The sequence below is a fragment of the Dreissena polymorpha genome, chromosome 13 (assembly GCF_020536995.1).
Source record: "Dreissena polymorpha isolate Duluth1 chromosome 13, UMN_Dpol_1.0, whole genome shotgun sequence".
Taxonomy (NCBI): Eukaryota; Metazoa; Mollusca; class Bivalvia; order Myida; family Dreissenidae; genus Dreissena; species Dreissena polymorpha.
In genome coordinates this window covers 56491036-56514537 of record NC_068367.1, presented here as the reverse complement: position 1 = coordinate 56514537, position 23502 = coordinate 56491036, and the positions used below count along the sequence as shown (strand labels likewise).

The 23502-nt window shown below is 36.4% G+C and overlaps 2 protein-coding genes across 3 annotated transcripts in view; one reads left to right on the top strand and one right to left on the bottom strand.

The window, feature by feature from the left end:
• Nucleotides 1–15899, bottom strand: part of LOC127856227 (double-stranded RNA-specific adenosine deaminase-like) — a 120979-nt gene extending 105080 nt beyond the window's left edge. The window contains exons 1-2 of the mRNA XM_052392319.1: nucleotides 15861–15899; nucleotides 2789–2940 (exon numbers count right to left, since the gene is read on the bottom strand). Of these exons, the coding sequence (XP_052248279.1) occupies nucleotides 2789–2907 (119 nt within the window). The 5' untranslated portion in view covers nucleotides 2908–2940; nucleotides 15861–15899. The remainder of the gene's footprint in view (nucleotides 1–2788; nucleotides 2941–15860) is intronic.
• A 418-nt stretch (nucleotides 15900–16317) lies between these two features.
• Nucleotides 16318–23058, top strand: LOC127856233 (uncharacterized). 2 transcript variants are annotated; one of them, XM_052392327.1, is made up of 4 exons: nucleotides 16318–16689; nucleotides 19543–19634; nucleotides 21598–21784; nucleotides 22698–23058. In XM_052392327.1, exons 1-4 carry the CDS (start codon nucleotides 16523–16525, stop codon nucleotides 22939–22941), a joined length of 690 nt encoding a protein of 229 aa, XP_052248287.1. In that variant the 5' UTR covers nucleotides 16318–16522; the 3' UTR covers nucleotides 22942–23058. The 2 variants fall into 2 exon arrangements, with proteins under 2 accessions (XP_052248287.1, XP_052248288.1); XM_052392328.1 differs by lacking the exon at nucleotides 16318–16689 and adding an exon at nucleotides 17767–18329.
• The last annotated feature ends 444 nt before the right edge of the window (nucleotides 23059–23502 follow it).

The following is a 23502-nucleotide window of genomic DNA, read 5'->3' as shown; positions in this document are numbered from 1 at the left end:
GGACCCGGCCCCATTCCCAAAACTTTGAAAAAAAAACACTGGTATACATTAAAAACAGGTGCCTTTGTTTTTCTGTTATGTATCTTTTCATCCATACACAAGACTTCTATGGTAATTAATTTTATGAAAATCACCAGGGAGACAACAACTGGGCCCTTATTCACAAACCAATTCTTAGTCTTAAGTCTAAAGCTAAAGGCTATTCTTAACCCTTTGCATGCTGGGAAATTTGTCGTCTGCTAAAATGTCGTCTGCTGAATTTATAAAATTAGCATTTTCTTCGATTTTTTTTCAAAGAATACTATCAGAATAGCAAACAGTTTGGATCCTGATGAGACGCCACGTTCTGTGGCGTCTCATCTGGATCCAAACTGTTTGCAAAGGCCTTAAAAATTTGGTTCCCGCATTGTAAGGGTTAAACTGTAATGTTCCTAAACTAATTGAAGGTAGTCTATCATGGACGTTAACATCAATAATTATTAAATTGCTCATTTAGAAAAATGTTAATGAAATAAGGACTATTCTTTATTTGTAACTCTAAGAATTGGTTGGTGAGTACGGGCCTAGATGCAAACCCCAACTACCATCACATAAAAATCACTTAGACTACTAGGGGCTTGTATAAATCACTTAGCTGACTTATATGGAATTGTATAAATCACTTAGCTGACTTATATGGGATTGTATAAATCGCTTAGCTTACTTATATGGGATTGTATAAATCACTTAGCTGACTTATATGGGATTGTATAAATCACTTAGCTGACTTATATGGGTTGTATAAATTGCTTAGCTGACATATATGGGATTGTATAAAACACTGAGCTGACTTATATGGGATTGTATGAATCACTTAGCTGACTTATATGGGATTGTATAAATTGCTTAGCTGACATATATGGGATTGTATAAATTGCTTAGCTGACATATATGGGTTTGTATAAATCACTGAGCTGACTTATATGGGATTGTATGAATCACTTAGCTGACTTATATGGGATTGTATAAATTGCTTAGCTGACATATATGGGATTGCAGGGCTAGCGCTGGCCCAAAATATCTTTGAGCCACCCAGATCTAGGGGGGTCCGGGGGCATCCTACATTATCTGTGGTGCGTTTTAGGCCTATTGCCAACCAGTTTTTGTTTGTTTAGAATAACAATATATACAAGCACATGTCACATCTCATAATATACATCACATCACAATTTTCATAGTTATAGAGATATTTTCATACAGCACATTTTTAACAACATGATGAATGGCATGTAAAATACAAGCATACATTTCATTCACAAAATACATTGCAAACAAATCCTGCTATACACAGAGAACAAAGTCATGACATGTATCATTATTATATCATTATTATTCTGCACTGTTTTTTACAAGGCTACAGTTTGTAGATCACTTTAAAGTCAACATCTTTGCAGTCTTTTCCTTCAATTGAGATTTTCATGAGATGTTCCAAATTTTGTAGACGATATGAATTACTGTTCCTATGTGTTACAAATTCGTAACTTTAATTAAACTTTAATTGCAATTAAACCGCGCGTGTTGTTCACGTTTTCCTTTGATTAAAATACGCCGCTGTTAGTTAGCATAGTGTGTGAGTAAAACTATCAAATTAATTAATAATCACCTTTTCATCGGCAGAAAGTTGTAACATCAACGACATAGAACTAATTATTTAATTATCACTCTTTAATTTAGATCGATAGTCAGCTTGGAAATAATTAATTTATGGTCACGCTTATTTTCATTTTTAATCTTATAATACGACATTTGCGACCGACCGCTATTTTGTTTGCAGACGACAATATTAACTGTGTATTCAAAGCTCCACCCATTTTTACGTTTCATTCAACAACGTCATTTCATGTGTAAGCGAACTCAGTTTTGATTGGCCAGCTACCATGTGCACTTCAATAACAATAAGGTCAAGCGATGTCTCGATACAGGTGCAGACCGGTTTTCGTTCACTGTTCAAATTGCGAATACTTTCATCGAAACAAAGAGAAAAATATAGAAAACCAGTTTCAGGTTAAAATGGCGGCTGTTTTCAATGAAATTTTACGAGATTTTAGCATTTTCGCAAATCGGATTTTTCTTGAGCCAAATTCTCAATATTTTCGCAAATGGCTCAAGTGGCGAACGACAGCGCGAGCCCTGGATTGTATAAATCGCTTAGCTGAATTACATGGGTCTGTATAAATCACTTAGCTGACTTACACGGGTTTGTATAAATTGCTTAGCTGACTTACATGGGTTTGTATAAATCGCTTAGCTGACTTACATAGGTTTGTATAAATCGCTTAGCTGACTTATATGGGATTGCATTAATCGCTTAGCTGACGTACATGGGTTGTTATAGGTCTTTTTTTATTATAGTGTCACCCTATTTAAAGGGCCAGCCAATTTGACTTATGAGACACTTTTTGCTTGTATACCTTGTACCTCCCTACTCCTATCACTATGCCAGGCACCAGGCGGATAGAAGTCAGTAATCATTCATTTTTTACTAGCTCGCGGATCACGAATCGGCCATATCGGAATAAGTCCCATGACAAACATCCATCCTTCGACAAATGCTCCCCATGGGGCTCAAACCTTCGACCTCCAGATCCCGAGGCGGACGACTTATCCACTAGGCCACAGCGATGGGTTTGTATAAATTGCTTAGCTGACTTACATCGGTTTGTATAAATCACTTAGCCGACTTACATGGGTTTGTATAAATCACTTAGCTGACTTAAATGGGTTTGTATAAATCACTGAGCTGACTTACACAGGTTTGTGCGGCGGCCCCGTGGAAGAGATGACTACCACACTCGGAGGCTTTCTCATCTGAACACCATACTCCTCAAAGGCACTGATGGAGTTCTTGCTCAGTTGGCTGCTCGCCATGACACAAAACACAGTCAGCTTCAGTTGATGGTGCTATAATGAGACATGGATGCTGGGAAAAAGCAACATAAAAATTGTCTTCAACATATTTTAATTTCCTTCAAAACATAAAAAATTCTGCAAAACATTGAAAGGATGTTGAAAACAAGTTAGAGCTTAACTCATACTGCTAGAATTTTTTTAGATAGACCAAGGGGAAAACAGTTCAAAATACACAACAAATCATATAAAAAACAAGAGATGTGTTTGTCAGTAACACAATGCCCCCTACTGCGCCGCTTTGAAATAAAATTTCTATTTATCATTTGGCAGGTATAGAAATAATCTCCCTTTAAAGCTTATTACTTCCCTTGGATTTTGTCCAATCCAACCGGGGGGGGGGGGGGGGGGGGGGGGGGGGGGGGGGGGGGTCTGTTGACAGTCAAAAATGACCAAGTCAGACATCACTGACAACCAAAGCCTGTGGTTTATCAAAAAAGAGATCATAGCCAGAGTTCATCATGTGTCTATGGACATAAGTCCACAGGTGTGTAATGAACCCTACCATTCACAAATAAGTACAGGAAAGAAATGATATTATATCATTAAAAAAAAAAATTGACAAATCAATCATTTGAGTTATAAATAATCAAAATAATAAATCTGTACAGTAACTGCGAAAGAACATAAATTCTTGGTAAGGAAATATATAATCTGAGATTCATAATTATATAAATTACTTCCCTTGAAAATAATTGTCTCTAACAAATCTCTATTTTTAGTAGCAAATAATTAAAAGCCACTACCGTGACTGTAGATTCACCACTCAAAATGTGCAGCTCCATGAGATACACATGCATGCCAAATATCAAGTTGCTATGTTCAATATTGAATAATTATCTCCCTTTAAAGCTTATTACTTCCCTTGGATTTGTATTTTTGACCTTAGACCTTGAAGGATGACCTTGACCTTTTACCACAATGTGTTTGTCAGAAACATAATGCCGCCTACTGCGCCGCTTTGATTTATTTAACAAAAATATATAATTTGGCAGGTCAGATAATTATGTCCATTTAAAGCTTATTACTTCCCTTGGATTTGTTTTATCAACCCCGTGACCTAGTTTCTGACCAGGCATGTCTAGATACAACTTCTGACCAAGTTTCGTAATTTCGAATGGAAACTATTTGAATCAGAGAGCGGACACGAAAAGTGTGACAGACTGACAGACAGACTGACTGACAGACTGACGGACAGTGTGAAAACTATATACCCCCTTTTCTTCGAAAGGGGGCATAAAAACCCCACTTGCATTATCATCACTAAAAGGTCCTTTATTGAATGCAAGTGACTAAATGCAAAACATTCACATATACAACAAGACACATGATAAAAATAAATAGCAATGAATAAAACTTGGGTAACTGCCTTAGAATGGCAAATGCAAACTATTGCAATCTGAGTTCAGACCTGCAGTTTAACAAGAGCTGTCACCATAGGATGACTTATGCCCCCTATAAACGCTTGGTAGAAGTTATGAGCTTTTTTCGAAACCTTAACGCAGATTTCGAAACCTAAATGCGGACCCTAAGTTCAAGGTCAATGTCACAGGGGTCAAAATTTGTGTGCGTACGGAAAGGCCTTGTCCATATACACATGCATGCCAAATATGAAATTGCTATCTGAAGCGACATAGCAGTTATGAGCGTTTTTCGAAATCTAAACGCAAAGTGTGACGGACAGACGGACGGACAGACGGACGGACAGTTTGATCACTATATGCCCTCCTTCGGGGGCATAAAAATGTCTTCGAATATCAAAATAAATCAGAAAGCCACATAAACTAGAGAGCGGACACCATGCTAAATCCTTGAAATGCACTAAGTGACCCCGTGACTAGTTTTTGACCCGGCATGACCCATATTCAAACTTGACCTAGATATTGTCTTGATACAACTGCTGACCAAGTTTGGTAAAGATCAGATGAAAACTACTTCAATTAGAGAGTGGACACCATGCTAAATCCTTGAAATGCACTAAGTGACCTCGTGATCTAGTTTTTGACCCGGCATGACCCATATTCGAACTTGACCTAGATATTGTCTAGATACAACTTCTGACCAAGTTTGGTAATGATCGGATGAAAACTATTTGAATTAAAGAGCAGACACGAAAAGTATGACAGACGACAGACAGACTGACGGACAGTGCGAAAACTATATACCCCCTTTTCTTCGAAAGGGGGCATAAAAAGCACCCTGACTTCAAAACGTCATAACAGTGTAATAAATATTTGTCAAAATTTATAATCATAAGTGACAAATATTTCCCCTTGGTTTGCATGTCATTATAATTAAATACAAGAATATCAGTGAAACTGATGGATGCTCCCCGATGATGCGCTTTGTCAATGTATGTGTTAATAAACACCTAAAAAATCTATTATTAGCCTCGGTGACCTTGACCCAGTGACCTTAAACCTCATCAGAATGTAGAGGTTCATGCAAGGTACCTACATGCCAAATATGAAAGCGATTGGTAAAGTATTGAAGGCACTATGAGAAACGGTTGCAAAAGTGTGACAGAAGGAAGTCTATTATTAGCCTCGGTGACCTTGACCCCAGTGACCTCAAACCTCATCAAAAGGTAGAGGTCCATGCAAGGTACCTACATGCCAAATATGAAATCGATTGGTTAAGTATTGAAGGTGCTTTGAGAAATGGTAGCAAAAGTGTGACAAAAGGAAGTCTATTATTAGCCTCGGTGACCTTGACCATGACCCCAGTGACCTCAAACCTCATCAAAAAGTAGAGGTCCATGCAAGGTACCTACATGCTTAATATGAAAGCGATTGGTTAAGTATTGAAGGTGCTATGAGAACGGTAGCAAAAGTGTGACAGAAGGAAGTCTATTATTAGCCTCGGTGACCTTGACCTTGACCCCAGTGACCTCAAACCTCATCAAAAGGTAGAGGTCCATGCAAGGTACCTACATGCTAAATATGAAAGCAATTGGTAGAGTATTGAAGGCGCTATGAGAAAGCAAAAGTGTGACGGAAGGAAGGAATAACGGAGTGTGATGGAAGGAAGGAACTACAAACTGGCAACTATATGCTCCACCGAAAATATTTTCGGGGAGCATAACAATTTACCACATTTTCACTTAATTTGTGTAAAATTGGATGCTTGATCTATAAATAGCTTTCTTGATGGAAATCAGAAACTGTTGTTAATGTTGTTACTCAATCAACTATCATTTGTATACAAATTATACAAATTTGTAGCACATTTGTTAAATCTACAGTACTTATAAACCTTTAAAACACAACTACAATTATTCATTTTCAGATGAAAATAATCACAACACCCGTCTCAATTAAACTTGCCCTACTGTCCATTAAAGACCAGAAATCTTTGTAATGATCATGCACATGATTGTAATAAAAATAACAAGGGACAAAATTGTCACAAAACCAGGTTTTCATTGTGAAAAAAAATCTGATAAAGGGAGACAACTCAAACTGAACTTTTGAAATGAACAAACAAAATTAACCCCCTTTGTAAGTTTGTTTTAAAATAAATCTATTTTTAGTCGTGGCGACCTTGACATTGGAGATATTGACGTGATTCTTTCGTGCTACACACCGTCCCATGATGGTGAACAAATGTGCCAAATGATTTTAAAATCTCATAATGAATGACATAGTTATAGCCCAGACAAGCTCATTTATGGCTATTTTTTTCCTTTGAACTCAAAGTGTGACCTTGACCTTGGAGATATTGACGTAATTTTTTCGCACGACACACCGTCTAATGATGGTTAACAAATGTTCCAAATGATTTTAAAATCTCACAATGAACGACAAAGTTATGGCCCGGACAAGCTTGTTCGGCCCGCCCGCCAGCCCGCCCGCATTCGCCAATCTAATAACCAGTCTTTTCCTTCGGAAAACCTGGTTAATAACTGATAATAAACAAATAAATTAAAACTTTGTATATAAAATTGTAAATAATTTATTATTGTGAATTTCCTAATTTATATTTAAGGTGACCAGATAGTACAGATAGACCACAACAAATGAAAAATACATGTAGCTCTAGACTATATACATTAAAAATGTTGCATTAAATTATTGTTCAGACATAATTTATACATTAAATAACAGTAACACCCAGTTCAGAAGTGACTATTTTAACAATAATTTGCCTTTACACTACACGTGTAACAATTTTTGCACAAACATATCCCAAATTTTATTGTTCACAAATAAAATCTGTAGTTCATGTGTTTTTATAAAAAATTACCAAACCCTTTGAGCTAGAATGTCCTTAATATTCAGGCCTTTATAAAGTATATTTGTCCTCTTTTTTAACCCATTTATGCCTAGCGTCTAGAAAAAAGGCCTTGGCAAACAGCGTAGACCCAGTCTTATCTGGGTCTGTGCTGTTTGCTTAAAGGAATTTCTGTAAGAAAAATTCTAAATATAGAAATAAATATACTAGACATCCCTAATTTTGGAAATAAATTGATCCAATACAGAAGGATGGGAGAGTCCAATACGTTTAAATGGGTTAAGGATCATCACAGAGGCAGAGATGACCAGTTGACAAAAGTTGTGTTTTTCCAACAGAACAGAACAGAACTGTATTTTCACCCAAGTATATAGCATATACAATATGGGCAATATAACAAAGTACAATATTAAGTACAATATTGAGACTTCCGATAATTTTTACAACAACAACACATATTATACAGTGAGAGTGGGGGTATGAACGGTAGAATGAATAAATGTGTAAAAGACGTTAACGTCATTTATTTTCCCCCGTCCATTTTGGCACGACGTCATATTAAATGTTTAATTGCGTCTACGTTATATATTTTGTAACATAAACAAGAACACAGTTATCTGTTTGAAATCGAGGAACTTATAATCGGTAAATAATTATTTTTTTGTATTAAATATAACAAGAAATGGCGCTGCAGAGGCCGACGCGTATCCCCACGTGGCATGTTTGACCCAAAGGGCGCCCCAGGGTTGGTAATGGGGCCATGCATACTTGAGATTGACCGTATTGTCATAAGAGATGTTCAGTATCAATTGGAAGTGAATCGGTGTAGAAATGAAGAAGTTAATGTTAAATAACATATAACAAGAGATGTGTTTGTCAGAAACACAATGCCCTCTCATGCGCACCTTTGATTTATTTAAAAAATATATATCATTTGGCAGGTTCATTACTTACCTCCCTTTAAAGCTTTTTACTTCCCTTGGATTTGTTCTTTTACCTTTGAACTCCATGAGATACACATGCATGCCAAATATCTTCAATATTGCAAAAGTTATGGCCAATGCACCATACTGGGGGCATAAAAATGAGTGAAAATCTCTGACCTGGCCCCACCCAAACCCCCATAACTTGTGACCCAGGGGTCAGATCAAAATTCCAAATATTGCAGGGTCGCACATATGCTCATAGCTACCATGTGTGTAAGTTTCAAGGTTCTAGTGCTTATAGTGTAGGAGGAGATAGTAGCCAGGGCGGACAGACAGACAGACGGACGGCGGAGATAACCACAATATCCCCACGCTTTTCAAAAAGCGTGTGGATAATTGTTATAAGGTTGTAAAAAGATGTTACCGGTATTTATAATTCCTTTATATCACACTGTGTTTTAAAATATAACATATAATCGTCAGCCATTTAGATTTATCATTTCATTGCATGAGAATGACATGCTTAAACATGGTTCTATATTTGGAAGATTTTGATTGTATTTTTATGTTGTGTCAAATATTCTTTTGCAGAGAAACGGTAGCAACGGTAGCCACGGTTGTATGGATGAATAAATAACGTAACAGATTACGCATACTCGACTTCGTTCATTTATGTAAAGGACAGGGACTGTTACAAAATGAATATGAAGATATTAAATTTGTATATTTGAAGCTACACCAATACTCATACATAGTGATAATTGCCTGCGAATGATGTAACCATAGGTAATTAATTATGTAGCCAGATATGTAGATGATTATAATATTATTAGTGATCTTTAACCTTAATTGCGTGGTGCTGTCTTGTGCACACGTCGTTTGCTTTAGCATGCGCTGATTTGGGAATCATTTGCATAAAAGTTAAAATTTCTTATTTTAAAGGTGCAAGTTAAATTAGTGAGATTAAAGCAATGTTGCTACTTCACGGTGCAGAAGCATATCGGTCGCCTTTCTGTCAAAATGCTGCCTATCTTTTCATTCTTCGCTGCCTCTCTGTCATAAACAAGAAAAATGGATACTCAGAATTCACAAAACAGGTAAAAAAATATATAATTAAAACCTGTAAACACATTTGTGCATTAAAAGAGGTGTTCCATGAGTTGAAGCATATATCCAGCTACAGGTTCCCAGTATTCCGCAGGTCCAAACACTTATCACAATCTCTATCCAAGATGGAATGATGACGAGGGTGGTGGAACAATCGTGCATACATGCAACTTTGACGATATTTTAACACTGCTTTTCCGTAATATGACAAATATCTATTGTCATTGATATCATCTTTATGATCAAATCTTTATGTTCAATTCTACGCTATATAGTAAGTTCATCAATTTTACTTAAAAAATGCCTACTTTCGCTTTCGTTGTGGTACGGAAAGCCTCTCGATCGGCTCACTTCTCTGGCACGGGAAGCCTAGTCGTTGATTGACACTGGCGTGGGAAAACTCTTTTACATTTCTTGTTTATAAACCTCCATGAATGAACAATTATTGCAAATTAGATCGAACTAAACCGCTTGATATATCAAAGTTCTCTACTCGAATGAATATGACTTATTATAGGCTAGATTTTTACAAAATTAAATGGTGTATCTCTGCCCTTTTTTAGCTGTAAATATTTCATTTTTAAATATTTCTGCACACAATTTTGTATTTTTGGCTATTGGAATTTATTGAAAGATAAAAATTGCTATCAAATGAAAAAAAAATTGATACCAGGGCTCAGTGAACCAGGAAGCAACTAGTCCGAGTCAATGGACAGGGACGGCATGACACTTATTGACTGATTCATCCACTTGTAAAAAGCCGTTTTAAAAGGGCCAAATATAAAATGGGCCTTTTTGAAAATCTGAGCCTAGCCGGCGACAAGTTACTTGACTTGCACAAGAAAATCCATGAACTCGTGGCAGTTTACAGAATCGTTGGTTTTTGCATTATGTACTGTAAACACGTTGTCACCAATATGTGTTCATTATTTCTGCAATTCATCAACGCGATCTTCATTTCTGAAGGATTTATACATGTACATTAAGATACTTCAAATATGTAGCCTATAGTGTTAGTCCCCTTTCGCCTTCGATATTTACATCAAATATTCGGACATTTTTAATTTTTACTATCAATACTGTTAAACTCATGTTACTGAGAAAAATAATAATGTCAAATATCGACTAAAAACACACGAAAAATGTTATGGTCAGTTCTCATATTTAGAACTACCAAATGGCGTACGACTTTTCTGATTACTACCCTTCGATTTTATTACGCCACTTGTAGTTTATGTTGAAAGTTAGAAAAGTAGATCTAGAGTTACTTAGGTACATTTAGTATAAATCAATAGATATAACACTAAATAATATAAATTGTGTTATCAATGAGATTTTACTTGTTGCTTCAAAAGTGATCTTCAGGAACGAACCTATTGAGACCACATCTAAGCATACAGATCTAGATCTACTGTAGCTCTAGTTATGATAAACACTTTTCCATTTCAGGCTTGAGTGGTGAACAAATTAATTCAATCGACCTATAATTACAAGATTTATAGTACTGGTAAGTGTATACTTATTGTGAGTAGCTCATAAAAATGGTAAAATTGAGGTAAACTGTTCATAATTCAACTTCCTTGCAGCTGAGTCAAGATAATAAGAATGTTATGTTATTCGGTGGGAATTTATCTGCCGCTATAAACTGTAGAAACTGGCAGAACTCAATATGTTTTCTAATAGCTTCTAAGTTATTTAATATGACTGGTAGTATCTCTGAAATCTCCTTCCAAAGAACTTTAATAAGTTCATTGTCAAAAAGAGACTTTTTAGATCTAGGTGGCACTTGCTTGTCAATATGTTTTTTAGGTTCATCTGTTTATATATCGCTACGGGGACATACAGTTTCAGAACGTGCATTTGTCGGTGTCCAAGAGTTGGTGGACCTTACGCCCTGTGTTGGGGACTACAAGTAGGATCCCGGGGACTACGTGTAAGCGTCCAGACTGTAGTCGCTTGAAGAGTATCAAGTTCGTGATTAAATGATCGCCATGTAGGATCCCTCGCCTGTGCCACTTGTTTGCTGGCCATGTCCAACCTGGGTTGTTTAGGTTGATAAAGCAAAAGATTTGTTCTACGCTTACGTTTTTGTGATCTGAAAAATAGATAAAACAAGGGCTGTTTGTAAAACATGCATGCCCCCCTATATGGGCTATAAGTTGTAGTAGCAGCCATTGTGTGAATACGTTTTTTGTCACTGTGAACAACAGTGGTGGTGGTGGTGGTGGTGGTGGCGGCGGCGGTGGCGGTGGTGGTGGTGGTGGTGCAACCTTAATTTCATTTTTGCCCGATGTTTATTGATACAATGCATTACAAAAATGCAGTTAGCCTTACATTTGGTAAAATTTAAATATATTACATGGGAGGCAAATGCTGTAACAAAAAGAACATGCATAAACGGTAGTTGTTTCCCTTGTTTGAACCATGCTAAATACTTAAAATGCCTATTTCCAGTAACTGTGACCTTCACCTGTGACCTTGACCTTTGACCTAGTGACCTCAAAATCGATAGGGGTCATCTGCGAGTCATGATCAATGTACCTATGAAGTTTCATGATCCTAGGCCCAAGCATTCTTGAGTTATCGTCTGACAACCACCTGGTGGACGGACCGACCGACAGACAGACCGACATACCGACATGAGCAAAGCAATATATCCCCTCTTCTTCGACGGGGGGCATAAAAATAAGCACTATATCCCACTGTTTGTTCTGGGAATTTCGTGTGATAAAGTATTTAGTATTTGTTTGTGAAATGCGTAAACGCATGACTTTTTTAAACAAGGATATCAGTTAAACTGATCGATGCTCCCCAATGATGCTTTGTCAATATATGGGTTATTTGTGTGGAAAAAAGTGAGACCTTGAGAAAATCTAATATTAGCCTCAGTGACCCTGACCTTGACCCCAGTGACCTCAAACCTCATCAAAAGGTAGAGGTCCATGCAAGGTACCTACATGCCAAATATGAAAGAGAACGGTAAAGTATTGAAGGTGCTATGAGAAACTGTAACAAAAGTGTGACGGAAAAATCTATTATTAGCCTTGGTGACCTTGACCCCAGTGACCTCAAACGTCATCAAAAGGTAGAGGTCCATGCAAGGTACCTACATGTCAAATATGAAAGAGATCGGTAAAGTATTGCAGGTGCTATGAGAAAATGTAACAAAAGTGTGACGGAAAAATCTATTATTAGCCTTGGTGACCTTGACCCCTGTGACCTCAAACGTCATCAAAAGGTAGAGGTCCATGCAAGGTATCTACATGCCAAATATGAAAGAGATCGGTAAAGTATTGAAGGTGCTATGAGAAACTATTACAAAAATGTGACTTACGGAAGTACGGAAGTGCGGAAGGACAAACTGGCAACTATATGCTCACCAAAAAAATATATATGGGGAGCATAAAAATATTAAAATAACGTAATTTCGGACACTCTAAGTTTTCGGACACCCCCTTTTTTAGCAAAAATAATTATTTTTTATGACTCTTAATTTTCGGACACACGATTTTTCGTCCATTATTTATGTCTCTAAGTTTTTGGACAGAATATTTTACAGTGCTATTTTACCAAATTTCGGTCCTGTTTTCCATATCTAATGACACTTCGATCATGGGGTTTTACAACTAGATTAACATCATAAAACATCAAAGGTGCATGCCTGAGGGCAACGGACCATTACATTGCGTTATTGGGTAAATAACCTTGTAAACCGGTATTAAACAATGGTTTCGCCCGATAGCATAAGCGTTATGACACTTACCAGGGCCAGTACCGATTAACAATTCAATTATCTACCGCAATGGTCCTAACCCTTCTAAGTAATATAACCGTGACAAATACTAAACGCTTCAAAGTGTGATGCACCCTATTGCAAGTTTTACGAACAATGGAAGGTGTTATAATTTAAAACAACTACCGGTATCTGAAATGAACAAACAAAGAATTCATAGTTTGCTTTTTTGCGTTAATTAAAGGTTCATACTAGCGAGTAACGGTACGTCACATTCTCATCTTTGAACTCGTTGGTCAAAGTACAACCTTGTAGTAACTTTCTGTCAAATAAATTAAGCATTTAAAATTATTTAAAATGCAGTGCAAATATATATAACTGTAATTTATACTATACGGCATGGTATTTTACAAGCGCATGCTATTACCGGTAGTCGTTGATACAATTGACGCTATTTTCGGACACTTCAAATTTCGACTCTAAGTTTTCGGACACCTGCATTTTGTGAATATTTTTCGTATCTATGTTTTCGAACACGAAAAAAAATAATTATTTTTAAATGTCCGAAAACATAGAGTAATTACCGTATCTGAAACTGCCATACTCCATTCACAATAACAATAATCTAAGGTAATGAAACAGTTAGCCTATTTGTTGAAATCCTTTACACATTGCATATTTCTTTTAACTTATATTGTGGAACTGACAATTCTGGTGTCAAAATATTGAAATTAAATTTTATGACAGTTTTAACCAATTCATTTCATGATAAAGTTAATAATTTTATCATTGCGATGCTTAAAATACACCATTCCCATTGTTTTGAGGAACGGCTATACGGCCTAAAATGTAATGGAAAGTGTTCCCATGCCAGTGTCAATCGACAACTAAGTTTCACGTGCCAGAAAAGTGAGCCGATCAAAAAGCTTTCTGTGCCAGAACGAAAGCGAAAGTAGGCGTTTTTAAAGTAAAATTGATGAAAATTACTATATAGCGTATATTGAACGTAAAGATTTGATCATAAAGATGATATCAATGACACTAGATATTTGACATATTACGGAAAAGCTATGTTAAAAGTAATCAAAGTGGCATGTATGCACGATTGTTCCACCAACCTCGTCATCATTCCATCTTTGATAGAGTTTGTGATAAGTGTTTGGACCTGCGGAATACTGTGAACCTGTAGCTAGATATATTCTTCAACTCATGTACCACCTCTTTTTATGCACAAATGTGTTTACGAGTTTTAATTTTATATTTTCTTACCTGTTTTGTGAATTCCGAGCATCCATTTTCCTTGTTAATGACAAAGAGCAGCGAAGAATGAACAGATAGGCAGCATTTTGACAAAAAGGCGATCGATATGCTTCTACACCGTGTACTTGCTGTTGATAGATTCAGTTTCTATCAAATTGTTTAAGTCATTTTGACGTGATTTAACAAGCAAAAGCATACAATGAAACTCAGGCACATGGTTGCGCTTCCAAGACCTGGTGGGAAAGGTCTGATGAACAGACAATTCAAGTTTTATCAGAAATATTTCATAAGATCCTTAAAATTGTTTAGCTAAATCTTTAGGGATGGATGTAACTTGTATACTGGTGAGGAAGTATTTCTCGGACCAAATATAGATTTTTTCTTGAATTACTTCCTTTTATATATATTATAATAAGAAATATCCCATGAAAAATGTACTGATACATCCTGGGTGCGTCATCTACAAGCAAATGCATTTGTATGAGGGCCGTAGATGGGGCCATTAAAGGGAGGTAGTTTTCCACTGTACAGGTGTATCTTCCGGACATTTAATATAATTTGTGTATATGGACAAAAATTTCGTTTAAAATGATACTTTTCTTGACAGAAACATTGAAATGACGCAAATACATGTACATTGATCATACAATATGTTGTCTTCTGCATGTGTAAATAGAGTAACATGTCCATTTATAGATCTTTGTGCAAACAATAATATTTTTTTCAAACAAGAAATTCCAAACAATGAATTTATAATGTTTAATGAGATTTATTTATTTTTCATTAAAATGTTAAATAGGTACATTTTGAGAGAAATAATGATATCTGTTTATGTATACAAAAAAAGTTTGTTGAGTTTTAATGCAAAAAAAATCAATAATTTAAATAACATGTGCATGTTGACTCATCACTTGCTGGCCACACAGGAGGTTGTGAACTTGTGAGACAAAAAATTGAGACCTGCTTAGATTAATTGCATTAGATGATCTCAAGTACGTAGGTCGGGTTTCGGCTAGATTGCACTTTACCGGTACGCAGTTGTTTTCCGCTATCGACAAAGCAGGGGTTTGGGGGCGGTAGTCCCCGATACTAAGGAAATATATAGGATAAAAAAGATTATTATGTGTTGTGTTAGGTGTTATGTGTAGGTGTTGCAGGTTAGGGTACGCTTTTCCGTTCTTTTTTACGTACCGGTAAAGTGCAATTGCCCCCGAGTTTTATTCAGGGGTTTATTTTTTGTGTATGCTCTTGCTTTTAATATCCCCCGCACGGATGTCACATTTCAATGCGAAGAAATTTGTAAACATCGCAATTGTTTAAATGAAATACTTGTCTTTTAATGAATTGCTGCTGTCAACATCAAGAGAACAAGTGACGAAGAAATTGTGTTTAAGCATTACAATAGACGAAATAAATAGAACGTCCGGTATATACTGCTTTCCGACAAATACTCGCTAACCAGCAATAAAAAAACACTTTCAATTTCAAATAAAAAGAAAAACAAAATAATAAACATGCTGAGTAGATTTTCCTGAATTATATTGTCATTATTATTATGAAAGTGACAAATAATCATAAAAATAATGTCATTTGTACGTAATGACTGATAACAAATCTTTTTAAACTTTGGTGTAAAAAATTATCATGTTTTTTACCAATTGTTGAAAATGTTGTTGTTGTGCTCTAAATAAGGGAAGTAACTACCCAAATCAAGGGTTAAACAACACTTATAATAAATAATGCAACAACCACAAAAAATACAAGTTATCATTGAACTTTAAATACTATTGTTAACATTCTTAACATAAATATTAAATCAATAATGTGTTATAAAAAATATTATTTATTGTTCATCTATTTAATAAAAGATCGTTAAATTGTCTTATAATAAGTAGTACATGTAGTTGTAAGGATTACTGATCGAGGTGTAACTCACATATATCGATTAATTTTAAAGGATCTGCGGTGCCCAAATAACATATGGAAAAGGCGACTGCAAAATTGAACAAACTTTGAAATAACATTTAGTCAATCATTCCAAATGAATGGTTTATTCTGATGTCATCTAATATTTCGCAAAGTTCATTGGCACAGTCATGCCGTCACTTTATATAGTTGACGTCATTACGTCACGTTGTCATACCTACGTATGTCTGTTCAGTTAATCGACAACACAATCAAAACGGCAAAAAGGAACAGACGCTTATTTCAAACAACGAACTGCCGTTCTTTGAGCGGTGATTTGATGGCAGTTGCCATCTGACGGCAGACACTTATTTCATAAGAAATCAAAGGGCACCAAGTCGACGCAATTACAATGGATGTCGACACGGCATGTGCCAGGGGGCTTCCGTCGTTAAGCATCCCCGGCTCCCCGGATACCTCGTACGTTCATTCCGGAAGCATGCGTCAGTCGCCCAACGCCTCTACCCCGACGAAGCCAGCGTCACTTCAGGTCTCACCGGAATTGCAGCGATACACAAGGTAAATAATTATGCAGGCTATACGTTGCTTTAGCGCAGTAAAGTTTAATAATGTGCTATAGCCTTATAGGATTATTTGTCCCATTTTTACAATCGAACCCAGGAGCTCTGTAAGCTGGTAAACGGGCATTTCGCACTCTGTGACTTTTTGAACCCGGTATTAGGCACACAGATCACTTGGCGCGGTTTCACATTGTGTGCGAAAGGCGATTTGGTAGGCCATCGTTTCCACAGTAAGGCAAACTGAAACAGTTAATTAACATTAAGAGACAATAATAGTATACAGAGTAAAACATCTGATCCACCACCATACTCCTTAGAGGGAATGCAGACGTTAAATAGGCATACTTTTTCCGACAAAAGTTGTTTATCGTATATTGTTTGAATCGTTCTTTAATACAGATATGTGTTTACTGAAACGTATTAGAACGATCTTACGATCATTTTGTATTTATTGTTTTATATTAAGAATTAATACTATATGTGTTCTTAACCAAAATAAAGACGATAATAAAGTTAATTGCATAAACATTTCTTAAGACGATGCATGTTATCGTGCAAGTGTTACTCGTGCACATAAAGATGGAAAGAGAACATTGATATGACCGTTCATTAGTTGCACTTTGTTACAGTGCGTTTTGACGAGAAATTTCATTTTGACGCTATCTTAAAGTGTTCATAGCCAGCCTGCATGCATATTAATCCTCGGTCGACATTCTTACAAATGATTTACAAGCAATATTCGGACGCATGTCCGAACTACGCGCTAGATGCTCCTATCGCAAATACTAGCTAGACGAACTCTAAGCCGGTTTCGCACGTTCGCCGCGAACCTTATAAAAATCCACTTTGTATTTTATCAAGTTTTGTGTTAATCATTTCGTTCTGAAAGTGCTTACTTTGCACCAGGTGATTGATGGCGGAATAAGTCGGTGTGCTGCATTTTTATGTATAACGATAAGACATTGTATTGTGCAAATAAACTGTTTGAGAGTTTTATTGTGACCCTAAAGATTTGAATTCGCTTTTATATATATGCTGCTTCTGTTTGATATGAGTTATGATCGAAAGCGTTATAAAACCAAGTGCGGATAGCAATATGTTTTGAATTAAATGAAACTGTATTAATACTTATCTCTGGTTACGTGTGTATGTAAAAGTGTATTGTTTATGTGCAATATAAATGTGTGAAATAACAAAACAAGAAATAAGTGACCCAAAAATAAGTGAGCTTGTATGTGATAGTTTATAGGCATAATGGGACGAACGAAATAGGTGTGATAAAAATATATGTCAATGCACTCGATAGATATTTGATACTAACACTTTCACTATCGCGTTGATAGTCTTCGTATGTATCACAAATAGTGTAAGATTTTCAACAAATGTGTGCAGCCTTATAGGAATTAGAAGTAAGTTGTCCAACAGGAGCAAGTACACAAACACGCATACAAACGCCTAGTTTGTGAACTTTCTGAACAGAATGCAAAGGCTTGACTAATAAACACCTAAAGATAAAGCAACAGCATATGAGTTAAAATGGAAATGCCGTTAAATTAATTATCAATAGCATTTTTGATACAAAATGTGTATGGAGTGTGATTGGACGCACCTATTAAACGCGTACTGCGCCTGTGAAGGGTAAGAACTTCTTTCGGCGTAGCTATCTAACGCAAGTTTTCACCTTAATTGACCTTCACCAAGAGCCAATAAAATAGTGAAGTCAGTTCCTGTTAAAGAAAACTAAAAATGAAGCAACACAGAAAACAGTCTGCCCTGTCTTCAAAAGTGTTGAATTAGAAACTGAAAATGTGGTTGACTATCTTTTTTGTGTAGTATAGCATAAAGGATGCACGCAATTGGGAAATCCCCACTTTTTCTGTACATTTTTTCATACAACATACATACAGATATTTTATTCTGCAATATGTACGAGCAAACATGTTGGTATCTGAGTTTTGCTTACAATACCTTAAGGCAACATTGTCTAAATGTTAACATCGCAGTATAATGGACTTTTACTGCCAGTTCACAAAAAAGTAGTTTGGTCTTCAAGAAAATATAAATATTAATTTGAAAATTAAAATCCAGATCTGAAACAAGGCTATATGTGACATACATACCATACACCGACGTATTATGTTGATTGACTAACACTCATACATAAGTACCTGTCTAGTCACTAAACCAATTTTAATTAATATCTAGAGTGATCAACAGTGTGACACACAACATTTTTTTTTATCTCCGAGCTTGTTTTCACAAATATTAGTCTTCGTTGTTCGTTGACATACTCGGAGAAGGGTCTTGATTGCAAAGATGGTTTGCATTTGTTGTTTTCTTAAATATATGTGGATGTAATGCGGCTACGAATTGTTCTGTAAAACATCCGCGACATAGGTCATTGTTCTTTAATTCTATTGACGATCGTTTTCAACAAATACAAAATGCAAATAATTAAAATAAACGGCGTATTTCTTGTAAAAAAATCATATTGCAATCAGAAACAACTTTAGCATTTGCGTAACATAGTATTCTACATTAATCACTATCGACCGCAGTCGTCACCGAAAACATGGTCCAAACTGTCGCACATCGACATCCACAAACACAAAAGATTACCGACAACCATTTACTTAAAACAGCAGTAACACCACAGTTCTCCGCAACTAAAAACACGACCACATATTCCACTGCGAATGGTATATTTTCTAAAAAGCGCATGCACTGGAGACCTTTTAATTAAAAATAAAATGTGCAAATTGTACAAAAAAAATCCATATATATAATATGTCAACGCGAACCGTCTGTCATTATCATCGTCATAACAGTTTTGTTCGTTTAATGCTTGCAGCACACAGCTTCCAAATCTACACATCCGGCATGGAATTCAACACCATCCCACCTACATCAACAAGACGATAGCGTACGGCGCACCGAATATAAGTAGGTTCAGTGTTGCTCAGTTACTCTTAGTATAGCTTGGCTTTACGGTTAGCGCAGTGGTTGGTACACCTAGGCGACCGGGTTGAAACTCCTTTCTCGGGAGCATGCGAGTTTGGTTGGTGGTCACCATGCCGGACAGGTGTGAATATCTTCGAGTAGTTGGCATTACCCATCAACACAATACCACAGCGAAATTGAAAATCCATCAGTCAAAACTAGAATTAGCTGGAAATTGCAGCTATAATTTTACATTCGTCCTAACTTTAGTGAGTCCAGTGGTAAGAGTGCGGGGACACTCTTAGTCCTCACATAACGCAGCCTTCGGCGCGAGGGGACCTTATCATATTCGAAGTCACAACCACGGTTATTTGCCATACCATGTACGAGGGGCGTATATCGAGAGTCAAATTATTGATAGTTCTAAGTTGTTCTCAGTTGTGTTGCTAATACTCAGGCCCGTACCCAGGCCATGGGTCCAGGGACCCGCCCCCCCCCCCAGCTGGCTGTCGAGCTATGATTTTTTTTAAATAATCAGCCCACTGCAATTTTTTCTCTCGTGCAAGGGCCCACAGTACACTTTCCCTCAAAACAAAAGAGCAGCTATATTTTATTGTCCCTGATAAACAAGGGGATTAGCGCTCGCCAATCGAGATAAGCCCCCAGGCAATGTTTTCTTATCGCCTTGTACACACATCCCCGATCAGTCCCCCATTGTGATCATGAATGCTTCATCTATCGATGGTTGATGTAACATGTATCTTAATAAGTGCAGCGAATAGAAGCAACTGCTACAGGAGGTCGTATACTATGGTTTGATAATTGCCGACGCAGGTATTTTTTCCTTCTTTGTGAAGGTCCTAGACGTATTTTTCCCCTCTAAAAGTTTTTTTTTTTGAAACCTTTTATTGGGAATTTTTAGGTCCCAATATATACTTTTTGCATTGATAATAGGGCCCTGAATTTGAACCGGAACAAAAACACTAACAAAGGTATTAAAACTGAGTATTTATAATTTTTGAAAGGAAATCTCTGAAAAAGACTACCATGAGATAGTTAACATGTTTGTTTAAAATAAAAACAGATTCATAAATTTGCCGAGCAACATATAAGAATTTGGCAGAATTCAGTATTTAAAATAAATTAGTACCGAGAATTGAATAATGTTAACCTATTAATGGCTCATTGGTTAAAAAAATGAAAATTGAAACAACAAATCGATCTCATTATAGTTAACCTGATCCAGTGTAGAAAAATATTGTATAATTAAATTATCTCTTGCCTTGAATTTGTTTGAAAACAGAAAAATATGTTAAATTGATTATTTAAGACTTTCATTATTTCCCCCAAAAATAAGGCGTTTCGCGCATTTTTTTTCTTTTAAAAAGGCAAGGTCTTTCCCAAAAATTCAGATTAAAAAAAACCTTTGACGTTATTGATTTGTGAAAAAATGGTGGAAGCAATACGAGAGTTGATGTGGATAATCGTCAGTTTAAACCTGTAAGTTTCGGAATTCTAAAGCTTTTAATATTGTTGTGAATTCAAACCAATGTTTAAAGCTTAAGACTTCCGAAATGAGTTGATTTACTTGTTATATTCCATTAATTCATATCACAAAATGCGGTTTTTATAAGCATTAAAATTCACCTTGCAAAGTGCCAAATTTAAAAAAGTATATATATAGGGAGGGGGGGACCCCTCCCCAAACCCTCCCCGGTTGCCCCCCCAGTAAAAAAATCCTCGGTACGGCCCTGAATACTAATAACAAAACACAAAATACATTTGATTGGAAGATGAAAACATTTATGTGTGTGCGTGTATTACGCTTATGTATATAATTTAAACATATTTGAATAGTTTTATAGAGTAGTGGTAGGCTAATATCTATATTCGTTTACTGCAAATCAGTTGACAGCCAGTTGCTACGCATATACGTATTTTTCAAACGCATATTCCATTTTGACAGTTAAGAAAATCTACACTGGTCAACTCCCGGCGACCTATTTCAACGACATATGCTACGGTCAACAGGCACACCCTCGCGGCGAGTTCCTCTACAGCGCCCGGATGGAGCGCCAGCACGAGCTTTCTGAGCCGAAGCATTTGTCACGTGAGCAAGCCCGTCACGTGGTCAGAGACATACAGGATGCCAGGTGGGCGGATATTAAATAATTATTTTTTATCTAAGAATAAATCGCACAAACGTGTTTACCTTTAAAAGCAATTTACATGTCGACTTAAAATTATATGGAATACCATGTTTAAATGAACTTCAGAATAACAGAGTGTCGCCGTACGAAGGATAGTTGCATATGATATTGCATACCTATCACGTAATTGCTTGCACTACGATACGATACTAGCAAAATTACACCAACAACAATTATATGTCTATTTCGAATCTTGCATTCAGATCACAGGTGTTTAGCGTGTGGCTTTGATATTAATAAGTGAAAACATCATTTTCAATAAATAATAATCAAATTATAACGAACAAGCAAATTCGTTGAATTGATATCCCTGCCATTATACTTCTGGACACAATTTCTTAGATATGGCTCTGGACACAAAAAAAAGCATTTTTTTCAAAATACAAAGGGCCATAACTACGTTCTTATTCGATGGTGTACGATGCCATATGGCGTGCATCATCCTCTTATCCATATATATACTCATACCAAGTTTCCATAAAATCCGCCAAAGCACTTTCAAGATATGGCTACGGACACAAAAGTGCAGCAAGGACGGAAGGACAGAAAGACGGACGGACGGACAACGCCAAAACAATATCCCTCCGCCTATGGCAGGGAATAATAATTAGCTTCTGTGAAAAAATATTTTACCATAAAATATAAATATATATATATTTGGTATTGATTTTTTGTCAGAAAAGTTTGTTTTTCGTTATAATTTGATTATTTTTCATTGAAAATGATGTTTTTCCTAATTAATAGCATAGCCACACGCTCACCACCTGTGATTCGGATAATCATGTTTCAGTTTGAATTGGTTCCACCAGGCCTACAATCACCAGAGAATGATTTCTAGTGTTTATTTACTTGCAAGGTTTCGGAAGGCTCGACAGTTGGAGCAACAGTCCGCCTTAAAGAAGAAAGAGCGGACCCGCAGAGCAGAAGTGGCGCGTCTGAGGGTTGCAGAAGGGGTGCCTCGCGGGAAGCTTGCTTACCTCGGGAAACTCGAACGTCATAAAGAGAAATTGGACTTAAAAATTCAAGCGACAAAGGAAGCACGGAGGAAAACTTTGGCGTTCATAAAGCCATTGGGGATTGACAGAAACAGGCAGGAGTGACACTGCGTTAATTTAATTTTTAAACCCAATGCTAGATTATACTGTGTATTTTTTCAGATTACGACTGCCTCCAGTGAGTAAAAAAGTATGTGAATAAATTTTGTATGGAAATGATAACAGATTTTATTGTTTAAATCAACGCGCGCTTATTCAATGATGGTGTTCGTGATTATTTTTACCGCCATCTAGTGTCTCCAATTATTACAAATTACATCTTAAATCACGAACAAAGGTTGTAAATAAGTTAACCTAATATTACGTAAAATTTCAATGTTCTTTGTAAGGAATTGTGTAGAACCACAGGTCTCGCGCTTGGGTGTAATACTGCGAAACAAAATTATAACATTAGTGGGTCATTAATTTTTGTTGATTTTGTAGGTTGACCGATCCACGAATTCAACCCTTTCCCGCTCAGAAGCAAGGTGAAAATGGCCTTGTGCAAACAGCATAAAGCCAGAACAGCCTGCGAGTAACTCGCAGTCTGTTCAGGTTTTATGCTGTTTGCTGCTCATCAGTATCTAAGGTTTGGAGATAAAGCCTTACAAACATGCGTGAAAATAC